The 16,729-nt window shown below is 42.1% G+C and overlaps 1 protein-coding gene across 1 annotated transcript; it reads right to left on the bottom strand.

Moving 5' to 3' along the window:
• Nucleotides 1-8,318: 8,318 nt before the first annotated feature.
• On the bottom strand, nt 8,319-15,559 carry NUP42 (nucleoporin 42). Its single transcript, XM_054384907.1, has 7 exons — nt 15,442-15,559; nt 14,087-14,321; nt 13,903-13,997; nt 13,531-13,607; nt 10,983-11,069; nt 9,068-9,152; nt 8,319-8,931 (listed from the first exon to the last, which is right to left on the bottom strand). The coding sequence occupies exons 1-7, from the start codon at nt 15,557-15,559 to the stop codon at nt 8,384-8,386; spliced, it is 1,245 nt and encodes a 414-aa protein (XP_054240882.1). The 3' UTR covers nt 8,319-8,383.
• Between the last annotated feature and the right edge of the window lie 1,170 nt (nt 15,560-16,729).

Below are 16,729 nucleotides of genomic sequence, written 5' to 3'. Positions count from 1 at the left end.
GGTTTCAGGTCATTTACAACAAAAGAAAGGTGATTTCCTCTTGGGTGGGAACCATCCTGTCATCCAGAGCTTTGAGATGACTTCTCCTTAAATCAAGAATCCCTGATACACAAGGAAGGCTTTGGCTTTCTAGAGCTACATCTGGTTAGAACATAAATGAGAATTATTCACTGTTTAAATCAGAGCAAATGCAGGTTAAGACCAAGAAGGTCTTTTGAAAGAGACTCCATCCCTACTCGTTGCATTCTCATTGGACAAGTCCTTTCCTTTTGCTATGCCATCAGTCTAGTGCCATTTCAATGGCTGTAAGGGCTGTAGTGCATGTAAGGGTCTCTTTCTCTTTGGTTAAAATGCCAATTCTGTTAGTATTTAAGTCAGTTCTCTATGCTTTTGCAGAAGGTTGTGTGGAGAAGGAGTTGATGAACGCAAGTCTTTTGCTAATAATTTACAAAGAAAATGATGAGAGCAGGCAGCTCTGTGTTTAAAGATATACCACAATCTTCAGGGAGAGCTTTTAAATTCAGTTAAAAAATGACTGGCCTGAGGGATCGTAGTGGATAGTTTGGGAGACCAGAAGGTATTTATTTCTTATGTATTTAGAAACTATTGAAAGGAAACAATGTTGAACAAGTCTATGTAACCTTTCACTTACCTTTAAAGTCTCCAAATAAGAATGTATTTATTTAAATACTGAAAGCCTTGTCAAGACAAGACTTATCTGGTTAGGGAAAAGGGTTCTTTTGATGTTTGTGTCTTCACAAGTTTCTGTGTAATTAAGAACTGGCAAAACAAACTTGCTAATAGAACCACTTAGTACCACAGCAGCATTTAGTGGGCACAATCATCTATCACTGCTCTGTGCTAAGCATTTAATCATCATATAAGGATCATCCAGGCAGCAGAGTGCCAGTATTTCAGGAGTGCTGTCATGTGCTCTTGGGGTTTTACAGCATGGCCTCAGCTCACCCAGTGTTCTACCATGCCAGCTTTGATGCCCAGGATAAATGCAACCCTGCTTAGTACTTGCCTATTATCTAATTCACTGATTGTAAGCAAAGGTTGCTTTTGTATTAACTCAAGATCTTGTGACAGGCATAGGGCCAACAGGTAATCTATCGCGGCTGGGCCAATACAGGTAGCAACATTTAGGAGGCAGGAAGAGAGTGTGGCAGTACCAAATGACAGTAAGTAGCATAGTTACACCTTTTCTCATGTGACTGATATTTTGATGATTCAGGACACAAACCTCAGTGGAACCTGTGTGCCCATATAGAGGAAATGGTACATAGAGATGTAATCCTCTGCTAGGGACCCAAGCAAACTTTTAATGTCATCCTTTTCTCATTAGCATTGTAAGGGATTGCTCAGCACCTGAGTCCTTGTTTTCACCCTTTCAGGCTGCATTGGGCTGTAGCTGAAGCAAACAGGAAGGAAGACACTGTTCGCTGGCAGTGTAGGTACTCTAGGAGCAACACAGTAGGGCTGAAGGTTGGTCTAGTGTTTTTCTGTTCTTTGCTGTCTCTTATTTTACACTTGAACAGAGGAAGTTTTGTCTGACTGTTTCAAAAATTTAATCAAGCCTTATATAACTGTAAGTGGTCACTATCTGGAGATGATGGTATATAAGCAGGCAGGAGCTATGCCAAGCTAGAGGAGATGTGGTTACTGGTTCAGCAGCTTTTTTCATGTAGAGAGCTCAGCAGAGCTGTGCCTGAGTCTTAGTCTACTGCTGAGTCTGAATATTCTTACTTAGATCTAGGTTGTCTTTAATGTTTTGGAGAGATTTTGAGGGGTAGTGGTTGCCCTGCAAAGTAAAGGAGACTGGGTATAGTGATGCATGTTCAACTCTATCCAGTTTGAACAGTGAGCCAGTGGCTGTTTGGTCTTCTTGAGTATGCCATGTGTGATAGAAAAACATCTCAAATCATCTGTGCTCATTCACATTCAGACTCTTCTGTACCTTAAGCCTTCTGAAGTAAGTTCTGTTAAGTTTAGAGTTAGAATATGAATGAGTACATTGCAAATCTCCTTAGCTGATACTTATACCCAACGCTTTCTTCAAAATAATCTGAGGATGTGTGAAATATCTTGAAAAATTTTACATGTGATGGTATTCTCTGCCAAAGGAAAGAGTGAGCATAATAATATAGTTTGTCATATAATAGTATGAAGGGTTAACGATACAGTAATGGGTTAGTGAACAATTATTGCTAGAAACTACCCAGAAGGAAAAAAAATACAGTCTTTGTCTTATTTTATTAAAATTTTTATTTCCAATTTCATCTAAGTACAAGATCGTTCATGGTTGCTGTTTCACTGCAATGACCCTGTTTTCCACATAAGCTCTGGGAGGCTGGAAAGTCTTTCAGTGGCATGATCCTAGCAATGAGGAGGTTTAGAGTCCATAAGCAAAGCTCTTAAATTGTGGATAATTTAATTTATTTCAAATAAGTATGAAGCTGGAAGCAATTAGCAATCCAGTGGAAGCAATTAGCAATCCAGTGTGTAGTTAAGGGCCTTAATTCTTGTTATATACAAATTTACAAACATAGTAGTGCTTCTTGTTCCTGGGTTGACTTCATGTTTGAGCATGGAAGAATTTTGCTTCCATTTTTGAACGAAATTGGTTTTGATCCATGGAATGTGTGTATGAAAATTGGTTTCCTATAGATTGGTGGCCTTTGTCCATTGTAATACCCCAGTGGGGCAAAGGTCTAGCAAAGTACTCTAGATACTAAATTACATGTGTGCTCATCATCCAGCCAGTTGCTAAAAGTATTCCCAGCAGCTGAGTTTTGCCTGTTTTTCTTTCAGTTGCAGCACTAATTTTGGTCTCCTTCCTCATCCAGCTGCCAGTTCTTACAACAGCTGAGATTACAGCCATCTTCGAAACCGAAGTGCCTGAAAATTGCCCATGGCTTTAGAAAATAAGCAAATGGTGTGGAAAGAATCAAAGACAGATGATCAGACAGTATAACTGAAATCGTGCTGTTTTCTTAGGAAACCTGCTAAAATTGACTAATTTGAATATACACCAGAAAACAATGAATTGGACCTCAGCAGTTTGGCTCCTGTGTACTATGCTAGAAACTTGGCACTTTGGAAATCCCATTTCCATGGGGGTTGTTCTTAGATGGCTAACAGCCACCATCACAGCTATGGGGCATCTTTTCTACGGAGGGGTCCGCAATGAGGGTCTGCAAGAGCTAAGCAGTGCATCCAGGATGCATAGCATGCACTAGGGCTTCTCAGCCCCTGAGTCCTCCAGCTGACCTCCAGGGCTGTATGAATCACCATGGGCCTGGTGTTGGAGGTGGGAATGCTGTAAAAGGCAATTTATTTCCTGTATACCAAGTGCTGCAATATATAGAGACTCCTAAGTAAATGATCTGGGATGCATAGCTACAAATTATAGCCACACACAGAGAGATTTAAGAAAAAGAAAAACAGCAAACCCACATATTGTTCTCAAATAGTTTTTAGTTACTTCACTGGGACTCCTTCTGTTTATGACTATTTCTGTTATGTTATTGTTGGAAGAATAAACCTTCTCAAAGTAGATCATCATAAGGATGGAATGTGTCCAACGACTGCTTAAGTAGGAGAAAATCTCTTTGCTGCCAGAACCAGTTTATTGCAGCTGTGATCAGGAAGCCTCTTGTGTGCATTTGTTTGTTCTCTAGAACTGTATTTAATACTGAGACAGTCTGCTAATCTTTTTGATGGTATCCAATATTTTTCCCAACTCTACTTAGAGAAATAACTAAAAGCTCAGAGAGAACCTCTTGTGTTTTCAGCACAGATAGGACAGCCTTATATGTTGTCAGATGTCCATCCAACATTGCTCGGCTACCTCAGTACAGACCTATTGTTGCAAAGAGATGAGGTATTTCCTGCTGCAAGGGTTAATTTATGTTGCATGTGTTACCTGTGCTATGTGTGCCCTTCGATGGCAATTGCTCTGTTGTTTCACTGTGAAAAGAAGGATGGACTTGTGTATCAACCATGTAAATAAAACTTAGGATGTCCAGGCTTCTTCCCCTGGCAGTATCATGGATTTCAGCAAGCTTCATGACCCTTTTCCCCCTGCTTTTCCTCACTCTCTGTAGAGCATTGCTCAGAAGGGGAAAATAGAAGAAATATAATCTTTTAGCAGACACAGACAATTAAGCAACTGTTAGCAGTGAAGCTACAGATATTATTGTGTGGAGGCCACACAATCATTTTTGGGAGAGTGGGGGGGAGCTTCAGCATCTCTGAGTTTCTAGGTGTGGTCTTGAGAAGTTCAGGCAAAGACAGCTGGAGAGAAGAGCAGGAGGGAGGAGGTGATCAGTGGTTACAGGAGATGATTAAAGGGTAAGGGGCATTCATTTTGCTGGAAGCCTTATGTGATACGGAGTTTGAATGTGTGAGTCAATGGCACTAATGGGACAGAAGGTTGAAACAGCATCAGCTGGAAAGACAAAGCATGCTGGAGCTGTACCAGCACCCACCTGTAGTGCACAGCTCTGCTTGTGTTCTTGGGCTGGCTTGGAGATAAGTAAATTTTGAGACAGCCTTCCCTCAAGGCATGATAATTTTTTAATACCATATCCTGGCAGGTCATCAGAATTGGATGCACATGTGAATTCCCATGGAGGCTTCAGGAAGAGACACAGACCTCTGGCAGTCCTTGGCCTCTGGAGAGGAGAGGGTTCTGGTGGTCGTTTCCCTCAACAAAACCTGCATGGGGACACCATGGGAGTCATGACCCCTGGTATGCAAAAGCAGAGGTCTATGGAGTTTGGGAAGAGTGGAAGGCATGCAGGGCAGGTGGTGAAGGCATCAGTCTCCAGGAAGACAGATAGGTTAGACAGAGATGTCTGAAGCAGTCTCCAGGCAGGAGAATCTACAGTGAAACTTGAGACAGCTTTATCTCAAGGCAGGCACATCAGCCTGCAGGCTGGGTCCCTCTTTCATGCTCTGCCAAACTCCTACAGTGAAGCACAAGCAGTGCTTTGCTTTGCAAGGACCTGTTGGTCCCCAGCCCGGTGGGAGCTGCTGAGCAAGCACACAGAACACAGGAGAATGCTGAGGCCTCCCTTCTGCCCAAGAGTGATAACATATATTGAATACAGAAGGTTCTTCTCCACCTTCTCTACTGTCTGTTTATCCTACAGAAACACTAAGTGGTATCAGGCATTTTAAATATGCAAGGCAAGGTGATAAACTGCTATTTCTGGTTTATATGATTGTAGTTCTGCTTTTTCATTAAAGGTACTTAAAGAGAGGCTCACACTGACAGAAGTCAGCCATGACAACAAAATCTCAGGTGACTGACTATGAGGAGGGCTTTAATGTAGAAGTGTACCACAAGCCAGAACTGTACTGATACTTGCCTGGTGAAGAAAAACAGAGCAGCATTGGTTAGACAGAAAGGCTAAGCTGTCAGAGATCAAATGTGTACCTCATCAGTCTCCCTTAAAAGTGATGTGACACATGGATTTACCTGCACACAATGTAAATGTTGCTAGTTTGGCACATAGAGAAGGATGGGTTTGTTTTGTATAATTAGAACTAATCCAAGTACTTTGTGGAACATATGCAGTGGGCCCATTTAATGTGATTTTGAGACCTAAGGCTCCACGGAAGACTTTCGTGACTCAGTGTGGACTAGAAAGCAGTGATTTTGCTATGAGTGCAGTGCCATAATGAAACAAATTCAGGTAGAACAGGATATAATTGCTGCAGGTACTTTAAAACCACCAGATCGCTTTTCTGACAGCTACCATGGAACTGGCAGCATAACAGATCCGCCTGCTGGGAGGAGTAACATGTAAAACTTGTTTCTCATGCCTCACATGTGCCACAGGGAGAACAAATTCTATTGCCTGTGGAGGAAAGGTAGAGCAATCCACATACCTGAAGAAACATGTTGATCAGCCTACTTACATTTAAGTCTTGTTCTTCTTGCTACTCTATCCTCCATTTTAAGATGTGATTTCATTCTTCTGCAGGTGGTAAGGCCCCCCCCAAGAAGCCTGTTGCATGATACAGTGTTACAAGAATGTTCCTGGCTTTATTCTGCAGATCAGACTGAAAACTTGCAACTGCAGACAATGATACTGCCCAAGGTGAAGTTGCTGAGAACTACTCTGTTTTATGACTTGGTTATTCTTCACAGCAAGTCCAGGTAATTGCAAGTGAGAGTTTCAAGACCAAGAGGCATATTCACTCTGAGTATTAGGGAGCTAATCTGTCTCTTTAACTCAACGGGGAGAGGTTACCTCTTTATGGCCAGCCTCCTAAATCATTCCCAGGAGAGGTGGTAGGTGCATACAGCTCAGTGGCCCAGATGTTCAGCATCACACTCTTCTCACTCTCTTCACAAGTGCTGGTGTATTTTGGCTCAAAGGCAAGGGATTGGATCTATTTATGTTGACTGCTAGACCTCCAAGGACATGTATAGTTAGTCCTGATGTGTAGGGATTTGTTTCCAGTGTTGTGGTTTTGGTTTTGCCAGAACTTAAGGGAGGGAAAAAAGGACTTTTCCAGGCAGAGAACTTCCTAAGGAAGTACCACAATATTCCAGTCATTAGTCAAGATGCCTTGAAAAATTCCTTTTCTTCCCTTTCTAAGAGGGTAGCCTTTCAGTAAGATGGTCATCCCATGTCAGAGCCTCTGCTTTCACCAAGCAGTAATTATTCAGGTCTTAAGTTTCCTCTTAAGTCCTCATTTTCAGTCACCTTGCTTGCTCTCTGAATCTTCTGCTACTGATGCAGCTCTCTGGCAGATGTGTTCTCTCAATCAAGTACAGCATTTACTGCAGTTGTAGGACCTTCCTACAGCTCAAACTGCATTTTGCTGTGCCATGAACCTCTGACACCTCTTTAATGTCTGTAGCACGTCCCTTACTAAAAAAGCCAGAAGATCTGTCTTTGGAATTTCCTCCACTTATTTGTAGCCAACAACAAAATAAGTACCTATCTGTGCTAAGATACATTATTTACCCAGTCTGTTAGGCCATCCCTAGAGCTCCATCACTTACCTGAATAATTATCAGAACTATAGCAAGTGCATTAGCTGATTCCCTTACCCACCAGTACAGCAAATAAATAATCTGGACTCCCAATGTGCTACAGTAAGATCACACTTTACAAATAGTTTCTTACTTGCCTTTTATCAGTTCCTACTTTACAGCTTCATTGATTTTGTCTGTCCCTCATTTCAAGTATTTTTAAACAGACTGCTGCCGTTTCAGTTATCAATCTCACTTCAGGGCTCCTGTATTATTAATAAGCCTTTTATATTCCCCACTTACCCAAACATGTTTCTGAAAGCTCTTTTTTCCATACCCTTCTGGCTGTTGTTAATTTATTGTTGATGCCCTGAAGCTTTAATTTAGTCAGTTGATTATGTGCAGTCCACCTCCCTTCAGTCAGTGTAAGGCTACCTTGCCACTTTCCCCTGTATATAGTGACACTACAGAGCTCTGATGCCAAACTTTTAAGACAAAATTGTAAGGCTGTTTTTTTCTCCATCTTGCTTCTCTGCTACTAGCTCACATTTTGAGGTCTCTCAGTGCAGCTAGTTGTCCCTGGAGGCAAAAGGGCACAGAAAATTCACAGGATCATAGGATGGTAGGGGTTGGGAGGGACCTTCAGAGATCATTGAGTCCAAGAGCAGGACCATAGAATCTAGCACAGGTCACACAGGAATGCATCCAGATGGGTCTTGAAAGTCTCCAGACAAGGAGACTCAACCTCTCTGGGTAGCCTGTTCCAGTGCTTTGTGACCCTCACAGTGAAGAAGTTCCTCCTCATGTTGAGGTGGAAACTCCTGTGCTGTAGTTTCTGCCCATTGCCCCTTGTCTTCCAACAGGGTGCAACTGAGCAGAGCCTGTCCCCTCCCTCTTGACCCTCAGCCCTCAGATATTTATAAAAGTCTTCTCTTCTCCAGACTAAAAAGCCCCAGGTCACTCAGCCTCTCCTCACAGGGCACACGCGCCAGTCCCTTAATCATCCTGGCAGCTCTCTGTTGGACTCTCCATCTGTTATATCCTAGGTTGCTTCCTCTGCTGGAGCCATAGAGTTTTTTTTGTTCTGTATTGAGCTTTTTTATGGTATTTTTTTTGTCCAGAATTTTACAGTCCACACAGAATAGAGAACTTTAAAATTTATTTATTTATTTATCGGATATAAAATGACATCCATTCCAAAACAATCAAGAAACTATAAAAAAATCAAGTGTTCAGAGGTTTATACCTGTATGTTTATCACTACAGAAAGCTTTAAAGGAAAATTAACTCAAATGGAGGCATTTTATTTCATTACCTCAACACAATATCGTATGGTTAAGTTATCTTGAGATGTTACAAAACCATTTTAGAATAAACTTAAAAGTCCTAAATATTTAAAAATTCTAATGGTGGTGGTTTAAGAGGAATCTTTCCTAATGTAAACTTCTTTGCTTCAAACTGTTTCAGCTCTTCAGCTGATAATTCGCTCTTTGGTGTAAATAACTTCTCTGATGTAGCGTTGTTTGTGACTGCCAGAGACACTGATGTTATATTCTGTCCAGAGGTGCTGGCAGTCTGCCCAAATAAAGTACTGCTTGAATGGGAGGGAGAAGCTGCTACTGCCACATTAAAAGATCCAAAGGCTGTTAATGGAGTGGTGCTTGAAGAGTTCACAGCAGAAGAACTGCCAAACCCTGAAAACCCTGAAGTTCCAAATCCACTATTTGTTTCTGAAGTTTTAAATGAGAAGGAGGCTGCAGATGGAGCTGTAGGACTGCCAAACCCAACAGAATGGGATATGCTTGGAGATGAGGTGACGCCAGCGGAAGAGCTCCCAAAAGCAGAGGAGTTCCCAGATGATCCACTGCTGAGACCGGTGCTTGTTTTAAAGGAGAAAGTGCTTGCGCTGTTACTGCTGCTGTTCACAGGAAAGCCTGCCATTATAAAATGCAGCAAAAAATGTTAAGAGTGTGCACAACTAGGACATAAATCACTGCTGCATTTCAATAATGTAGAAGAAAAACAACTCAGAAAAATGTTTTACAGTTGGTTCTTAATGCAGGAACTTACTTGATGACCCAAAGGTTGATGTTATCTGCCCTCCAAATCCAAAGGTAGGCACTGGCTGAGTGACAGTGTTCTTTAATTCAGAGAGCTTTAAAAAGGTAAAAACAAATATAAAAATAGGTCCCAAAACAGGGAAATATTTTTCAATAAATGCTTGAAGCAAAAATATGGCTGCTGTGTGTCAAACTTAATACAACTGAGACTAAGTTAGACCCTGATCACTTTTATCATGATTGCATGCACCTGTACCTACGAACCAAGCACTTTAAGGCTATACACTGCTCTCCGTAAAACACTCCAGAAACACAAGTATCTTACCCTTTACAGATTTTTTTGTCTGTCAGTCACTGACCTGAACACCTCTTCCAGCTCCCATTCTCATCTTTTACCTATGTCAGTTAGTGCCTTGTGACCCTATTGATGTCATTGCTTTGTCTTAATGTGTTCCATTACCTTGGCACATTTAGTCTACTGTCCCAAAGCCCAAATCTCACTTCTTCACCTTCAGTATTGAGCACATACCAAAGGGCATGACCATATCACTCAGCCTTTAACGTACTTCATGTAGACTCCACTTACATCAGCTTACTCTGTCTCCCTAATTATTCAATGCTGACTTAAACTCAAGTATTCTTTTCTGACACATCTAGACTCACAAGTCTTTCTCACCTTCCCAGGATCAACTATGAGTTATATGTTCCAATTTTATTCAAACAGTTTCTCTCCCACCTTTCTATCAGTTTTTTATTGTGGCACAAAATGATCTATCTATCCTAAGATGGCCTGAAGGACAATTCTAGTCTTGTCTGTTTGGAAAAGTCAACATCACCACAAGTGTACCTGACCAGATCCCAAACTTCATCTGCAGTTACTTTCATACGGTTTGCAATGACAGTATTCCAGACCCAGGATCCAGTTGCTGCCTTGCTAGCATGGAACTGTCCAAAGTCACTACTTTATTAACAAAAAGGTTTTGTAATACCTGCCTGCAGTTCACAGATTTCATGATTCCAGAGAAAGGTGGATCTAAGACTCAAACCTGTGTTCACAGTCTTTCATGCTCACCTGACTCAAGCAGTGCTAGGCTATTCAGTCACATTGCTATTGCCTATGAAAAACACAGAGATGGAGAGAGAGGGCAGTTTTCAAACCGCATTCATTATTCTCTTATGTCATTCCTCCTTATACCCTTTCACTTTCCCTGATGTTCTGAAGAGTGTTCTAAAACTACTGTTCAAGGTCTTTCTGCTGCCAATCAGCCGCTTTCATGCCAGCACTAGAATATAACACACTGTAGATGAGATTTTCAGAATGGTTCATAGATCTGCAATAAAATGGCCAATGAATCTAGGAGTCAAACATTTTTGTGTCTCTGCTGTTTAGATGCAAGCAAGGGTGCCAGGAGAGGTTTAGGCTGGAGGTGAGGAGAAAGTTTTTCACAGAGAGAGTGGTTGGCCATTGGAATGGGCTGCCCAGGGAGGTGGTGGAGTCACCATCCCTAGAGGTGTTCAAGACGGGATTGGACATGGCACTTGGTGCCATGGTTTAGATAGTCATGAGGTTTAGGGTGACAGGTTGGACTCGATGATCTTTGAGGTCTCTTCCAACCTTCTTGATTCTATATGTATATTTGGTTGCAAAATACAGTATCCTGCGATCTTCAAACCAATACTTATCACTTATTTATATAAAGTCAATACAGCTGCAGTTTCTATGGAGTATTTGCAAGATCTCTCCATGACAAACAAGGTGGAACATTACAGACTATCATGTTTTAGAAACCTGGCTGGCAAAAATTAAACATTTGCATTTGAAAGGCAGTTTGGTGGGATGTGTCAAAGAAAAATATTTACCCAAGATTAAATTAAAAAAAAATGATATCAGGAACAGAAACATTTTACCTTTCATTTACACTTACCAAAGTTGCTCTTGTTGATGCATCTAAAGCTTTTAACTGCAACAGACGAGTCTTCCATTGTGTTGCTAACTGCTGGATAGAATTTATCTAAAAAGGGGTAAGAAAAGTGTGGATTTAGAATTGGTGAGCACTTGGGGAAAAAAAAAAAGAAGAAAAAAAAGGTAGAATGATCTGACAACTGTTTGACAACTATACTGAAAGATGATTTCTAGAATTAGAAAAGGAACTGCATTATCTGGAAAGAATCACAGAATGGTCTGGGTTGGAAGGATCCTCCAAAGGCCATCTAGTCTAACCCCCTCTGCAGTAAGCTGGGGCACCCTCAACTAGATCAGGTTGTCCAGAGCCCTGTCGAACCTCATACCCCTTTCCAAGGACGGGGCCTCAACCACTTCCCTAAGCAACCTGTTCCAGTGTTCTATTACCATCATGGTAGAGGACATGTTCCTACCATTCAATCTAAATCTACTCTTCTCAAGTTTGAAGCCACAACCCCTTGTCCTATCTCTACAGGCCTTTGTAAACAGTCTCTCCTCATCCTTCTTGTAGGCAGCCTTCAGGTACTGGAAGGTCATTATTAGGTCTCCCCAGAGCATTCTCTTCTCCAAGCTGAACAATACTTTTATTTTCCTGAAACTTCAAGGTGAGCAGCTGAAATTTTCGTTATTAATACAGAATTCATTTACATTCTCTTACTATTGCCCTTAAGTCAATTTTTTTTCACATAACAACGAAAAAAAAACCAAACAGTTTTTAAAAAAAAGTTTTTAAAAAGTTTCTTTTAAAAAAGAAAAAACAAAAAAAGCATTCTGGGACTTTCTAAATCTATGTTCTATTGCTATCCGAATGAGGTGATTGGGGGAAAAAAAAAAACACCCCAAAACAAACCATGCACAAATAATGTAGGTTTTAAGTAAAAGAGAACAAACTGTTCAGTCCTTGCTTTCTTTCTGGCTTGTCCACTTCTGCGCTCACTCATTAAGTCCCGAGAGCTGCCTCAGCTTCTGTCACACTTTCATTAAAAAATGCCCACTTTCAAAACTCTCTAATTCAGAACAGTTCAATAGCATCATCCTAAAGTATTTCATTTTGCGGATGTTACTTTCCTTAACTGAAATCAGCCCCTTTCTTTAATGTGATCCTACAGATCACCACTCAGATCATGTACCAGACTGTCTGGTAACTGTGACTGAAGCGTTAAATGAGAAACTGTTCATAAAAAACTTACTCTTCAGGAATTTCACATCCAAATTTCCTATATTTAAATTTATCAACACATCTTAATTGAAGCCTGGATAATTGAATTGTCCCTAAAAGCTAAACAAGAAAAGCATATGTTGTCTAAAATGCATGCCAGAGATGACTAAGAAATCTTTTTCTAAATAAATTCCTTCATTTTTCCAATGGGTCCTACACCAGAAACATCCATAATTCTTTTGTATCTTGTCACATGCAGGAAGATCATAATGCTCGCTGTCAGCTCTTATCCAACAGACTGGAAAACACAGGTTTTGACCTAGTTTAAGAATACAAACACATGCTTCGGAGAAACATACTGTACTTAGAGTTGTACTCAAGTGTTTTGTGAGGAGAAAACTATATCATACAGTTGTCACCTACGCAGAGACTTTCATGACCTTACACTTTAATAGCCAGCCATATTAAGTTGTTTAATATTTTATTGAAGCCATTTAAAAAAACCTAAATCTGTCTCTGAAAACCCATCTCTGGTACTTCTAAACACAAGAAGCAAGAGTGGTTACAACAGTAATTCATTCTGCAATACAGAACCAAGAGGAAGAGGAAAGACTGCAGTGTAGCTTGCGTAAGTTTTCACTTGTGTCTATCCAACACTGAACTGTGCTATGCTTCCTTGGCATTGTTAAGGCTGTGAAGGAGGAGCAACATATATAAATTAGAGTGAAAGAGGTATAAAGGCACATCTTTTTTATTTTTCTACAAATGCATATATTTCTAGAAATACTCCTTTAGAAGCAACTTCTGAGCATTAACTCCCTGCAATAAAGAGATGTGAAAGAAAATGGTCCAACAAACTTACCCAGGGTTCAACCTAAAGCCATATAAATCCAGCTACAACAATCAGTCTCACTAATAGTATAAAAAATACTGATCTCTTGAGACAGGATTTAAAAAACTTCTACAAATAACATACAAGAGCAGGGACAAGACTAAGACAAGGAGTGCCGAGGTTTAGAAAGATCATAGGTTTAACTGAGACTAGCTAAAGGTCCATTGACACTATTTTTTGTAGGAGCTAAAGTGTCTAGACAGGTAGACCACCAGTATTCTAAGCCCAGATCTGACCTGTGATCTCAGACAGAAACAGGAGGTTACAGTACAGTGTATTGTACTAGCAGCTATTTTCGCAATCTACTTGGAGCACTGTAATTTAAAAATATTTTGGCATTCTGATCAGCTCTGGGGAGTTTGGTAATGAAATGAGTCAAGAGTTACCAGCCAAGGAGAGAAACAAGCTCTCTTAAAATGTGTTCACGTCATAAAAAGTCAGCATGTTCTAAATACTTACATAGTTCTGAACGTTATTATTTGCTCTGCACATGTAATACTCCAGATGCAACTCTTCTGGTGAGAAATCTGGGAAGCCTGTAAGGAGAAAAAAAATGTATTAATGTTTCCAATTACCCTCCACAGTCATGAAGAAATAGGCCTTGGTATATTATCTGTAAGACAGTTACAGGTGGAGACACAACCATGACTCATTAGAGAGCTTTAAAGATGTGAAACATCCAAAATTGCCATAATCCAATATTCCTTTCTGTTGCATCGCAAGCTAAATCATCACCTTGCAAATGGTTCTGCAGAGATACAACAGCACAGACAAGTGTAAGAAACATCCTGAACAGCAGCACAAAGCAGCAATACTAAAAACACTACCTACCTGAGATATTTGGTTTTCCTTTCATTGGTGAATAAGATGAAAATATCCATTGTCCTGAAGATTCCCAAATTTCCATGTCTTTCACTACACACTCCCTAGGAAATGAAACAAAATAAAATCACAGATGAAGGTGAAATTATATAGTCACAACAAAACCAGCAAAGACAATTGGACTGTAACTTACAGAAGTTTCTCCTCTTCATCTTTATAGCCATCAGCAGTATTTTGACTGTTTGCTAATGCAGAGAATCTGTTCTGTGAAAAGCCTGCATTTCCGCTGCTGTCAACTGACGACCCAAAGTCTGAAGAGCCAAAAAATCCTCTTCCTTGATCTCTGCTGCCACCCCATGAATTAGACTTAAAGGTAGATGGCTGGATAACATTAGTGTATCTCTGATTAGTGGTACCCCATCCTCCTCCTCTGCTAGTACCTTCCATTGAAAAAAACAAACCAACAGAAGTTTAAAGTCATTAAAATATGAAACAATATGACATAGAACCATAGAATGTTAGGGGCTGGAAGGGACCTCTAGAGATCATCTAGTCCAAACCCCCTGCCAAAGCAGGATCACCTAGGGCAGGCTACACAGAAGATCATCCGGGTGGGTTTTGAAAGTCTCCAGAGAAGGAGGCTCACAACTTCTCTGGGTAGCCTGTTCCAACACAAAGTATAGCTATTCGTATTGTGACATTAAAAGGTTTGAAAAATGTATTTCTTTCCTAATGAGTTAAACTGGTTACATAGTGAACTTAACCTAGCAAGTTACCCAGGGTATTCCTAGCATCAGAGGTAAATATGTACCTCTCCTTACATCACCATGCCAGTAACAATTCGTTGGTACTGCAGAAAACGGACTGTTCCAGCTCTGTTTATGTTGTTTCCTCGAGTAACTACCCCAGCAGAAAAAAAAAAAAAAAAATTTAACTCACAGTACATTAGAAGCTCCTACCCAAACAGTTATAGCAGAAGCACTGATGCGTAGCAGAGGCCTCCCCAGCTCAGTTTTCAGACCTTGGACGCATCTATGCGCGCTCCATGCAAACTCCGACGCTCCTTCAGCAAGTACAGCGAAAAGCACCTGCAGCCGCGCTACGGTCCCGCCAAATCTGTCTATCCGTTCCCCATGATGACTCCTGCGCACCGAACGCTTCCAAATACCCACATCCAATTACAAATCAACCTTCAAAAGGCACAAGGCGCTTGAAACTTTCTGACTGCCCTCACACCCTGACTTTCCGAAGCTATTTTACTGTTTTCTCGGTTCCTGAGGCGCTACCACAGTTCCTCCGCCACAGCCCAACATCAGACGCTTCCAAGGACATCCCGAGGCAAGGGAGTCGGAAGCGGGACCGCTTGGCTCCCAAGCTCCCGTCAGCGGGACCGCACGGAGCCCCGGACAGGCACAGGGTGCAGGCCCTGCCACTAAGCGCTCAATGAGCACCGCCAGACCCCGCGCCACCGCCCAGGCGGCCCAGGCAACCGTGAGGCCTCCTTCTCCGCCCTTAGCGCCGCGGGGTGCCAGGCCACCGAGCTCCTACCTTGGTGCTGGGAGGCAGAGGAACCGGAGCGGCCGCGGCCGCCACCCCGAGGATGCTCATTCCAGCACCTATCCCCGAAGCGGCAGCGGCCCTGCAGGAAGAACTGGCAGATGGCCATGGCGGCCAGCGGCCGGCGCCCGCCGCGGCCGTTCTGACGTCTGAAGCGTGCGCCGCTCGAGCGGCGGGGCGGAGGCGGGGCCCGGGGAGAAGGCGGAGCCGCGAGAGCAGCGCCAGCGCCAGCGCCTCACGCAACCGTCGGGAGTTTCGGGGTTATTAAGTGTGGTCCAGAGAGGTCCAGGCAAAGACAGTTGTGGGGGGAAAAGCAGGCGGGAGGAGATCACCTGTGGTTGCAGAAGACGATTAAAGGGTTAAAGAGGATTCATTTTGCTAGAAGTCTCATGTGATAGGGGGTTTGAATGTGTGAGTCAAGGGCACTAGCAGGATAGAAGCTTGAAACGGCAGCAGCTGCAAAGACAAATCATGCTGGAGCTGTATCGGCACCCACCTGGGGTGTGCAGCTCTGCTTGTGTTCTAGGGCTGGCTTGGAGATGTCTCAAGCAGAATTTGAGACAGCTTTATCTCAAGGCAGGCACATCAGCCTGCAGGCTGGGTCCCTCTTTCATGCTCTGCCAAACTCCTACAGTGAAGCACAAGCAGTGGGCTGTGTATTGCAAGGGCCTGTTTATCCCCAGCCCAGTGGGAGCTGCTGAGCAAGCACACAGGCCACAGGCAAATGTTGAGGGCTCCCTTCTGCCCAGGAGTGATACTGTCTATTCATCCTACAGAAACATTAAGTGGTATCAGGCTTTTAAAATATGCAAAGCAAGGTGATAAACTGCTATTTGTGGTTTATATGATTGTAGTTCTTTATCATTACAGGTACTTAAATAGAGGCCCACACTGGCAGAAGTCAACCACAACACCAAAATCTCATGTGACTGTGAGAAGGAAGGCTTTAATGCTGAAGTGTATCACAAGCCAGAGCAGTACTGATACTTGCCTGGTCAAGAGCAAGTGTTCTCTTTGCTCCAGTACCTCCTCTAGAAGATTTCTGACCCCTTCATTACAGCATCTTAGAGCAAAATATATAGCCCAATATCATTAATTACAGAAAGGTACTGCTAATATATGCACTTTTGAGAACCAGACAACAAAACTCTATCAAATTCACTTAAATGGAGCAAGGCAGTTTTGCAGTTGCTTGCAAAGTTTTAGACAAAAGTGTCAAAACTGCCAACCACAATCCCTTTATTCTTGATGAATGCCTTCAAGTTTGTCTCCCCCAGCC

Source organism: Indicator indicator, chromosome 11 (genome assembly GCF_027791375.1).
Source record: "Indicator indicator isolate 239-I01 chromosome 11, UM_Iind_1.1, whole genome shotgun sequence".
NCBI lineage: Eukaryota > Metazoa > Chordata > Aves > Piciformes > Indicatoridae > Indicator > Indicator indicator.
Note: the sequence above shows the minus strand (reverse complement) of the source record. Positions and strands in the feature narration are given on the sequence as shown.

Coding starts and splice junctions, on each gene's coding strand:
- NUP42 (XM_054384907.1), bottom strand. CDS start 15,559: ATGGCCATCTGCCAGTTCTTCCTGCAGGGCCGCTGCCGCTTCGGGGAT. Junction 9,153..10,982: donor CATCAACAAGAGCAACTTTG/GTAAGTGTAAAT, acceptor ACCTTTTTAAAG/CTCTCTGAATTAAAGAACAC. Junction 8,932..9,067: donor ATCAACCTTTGGGTCATCAA/GTAAGTTCCTGC, acceptor TTATAATGGCAG/GCTTTCCTGTGAACAGCAGC.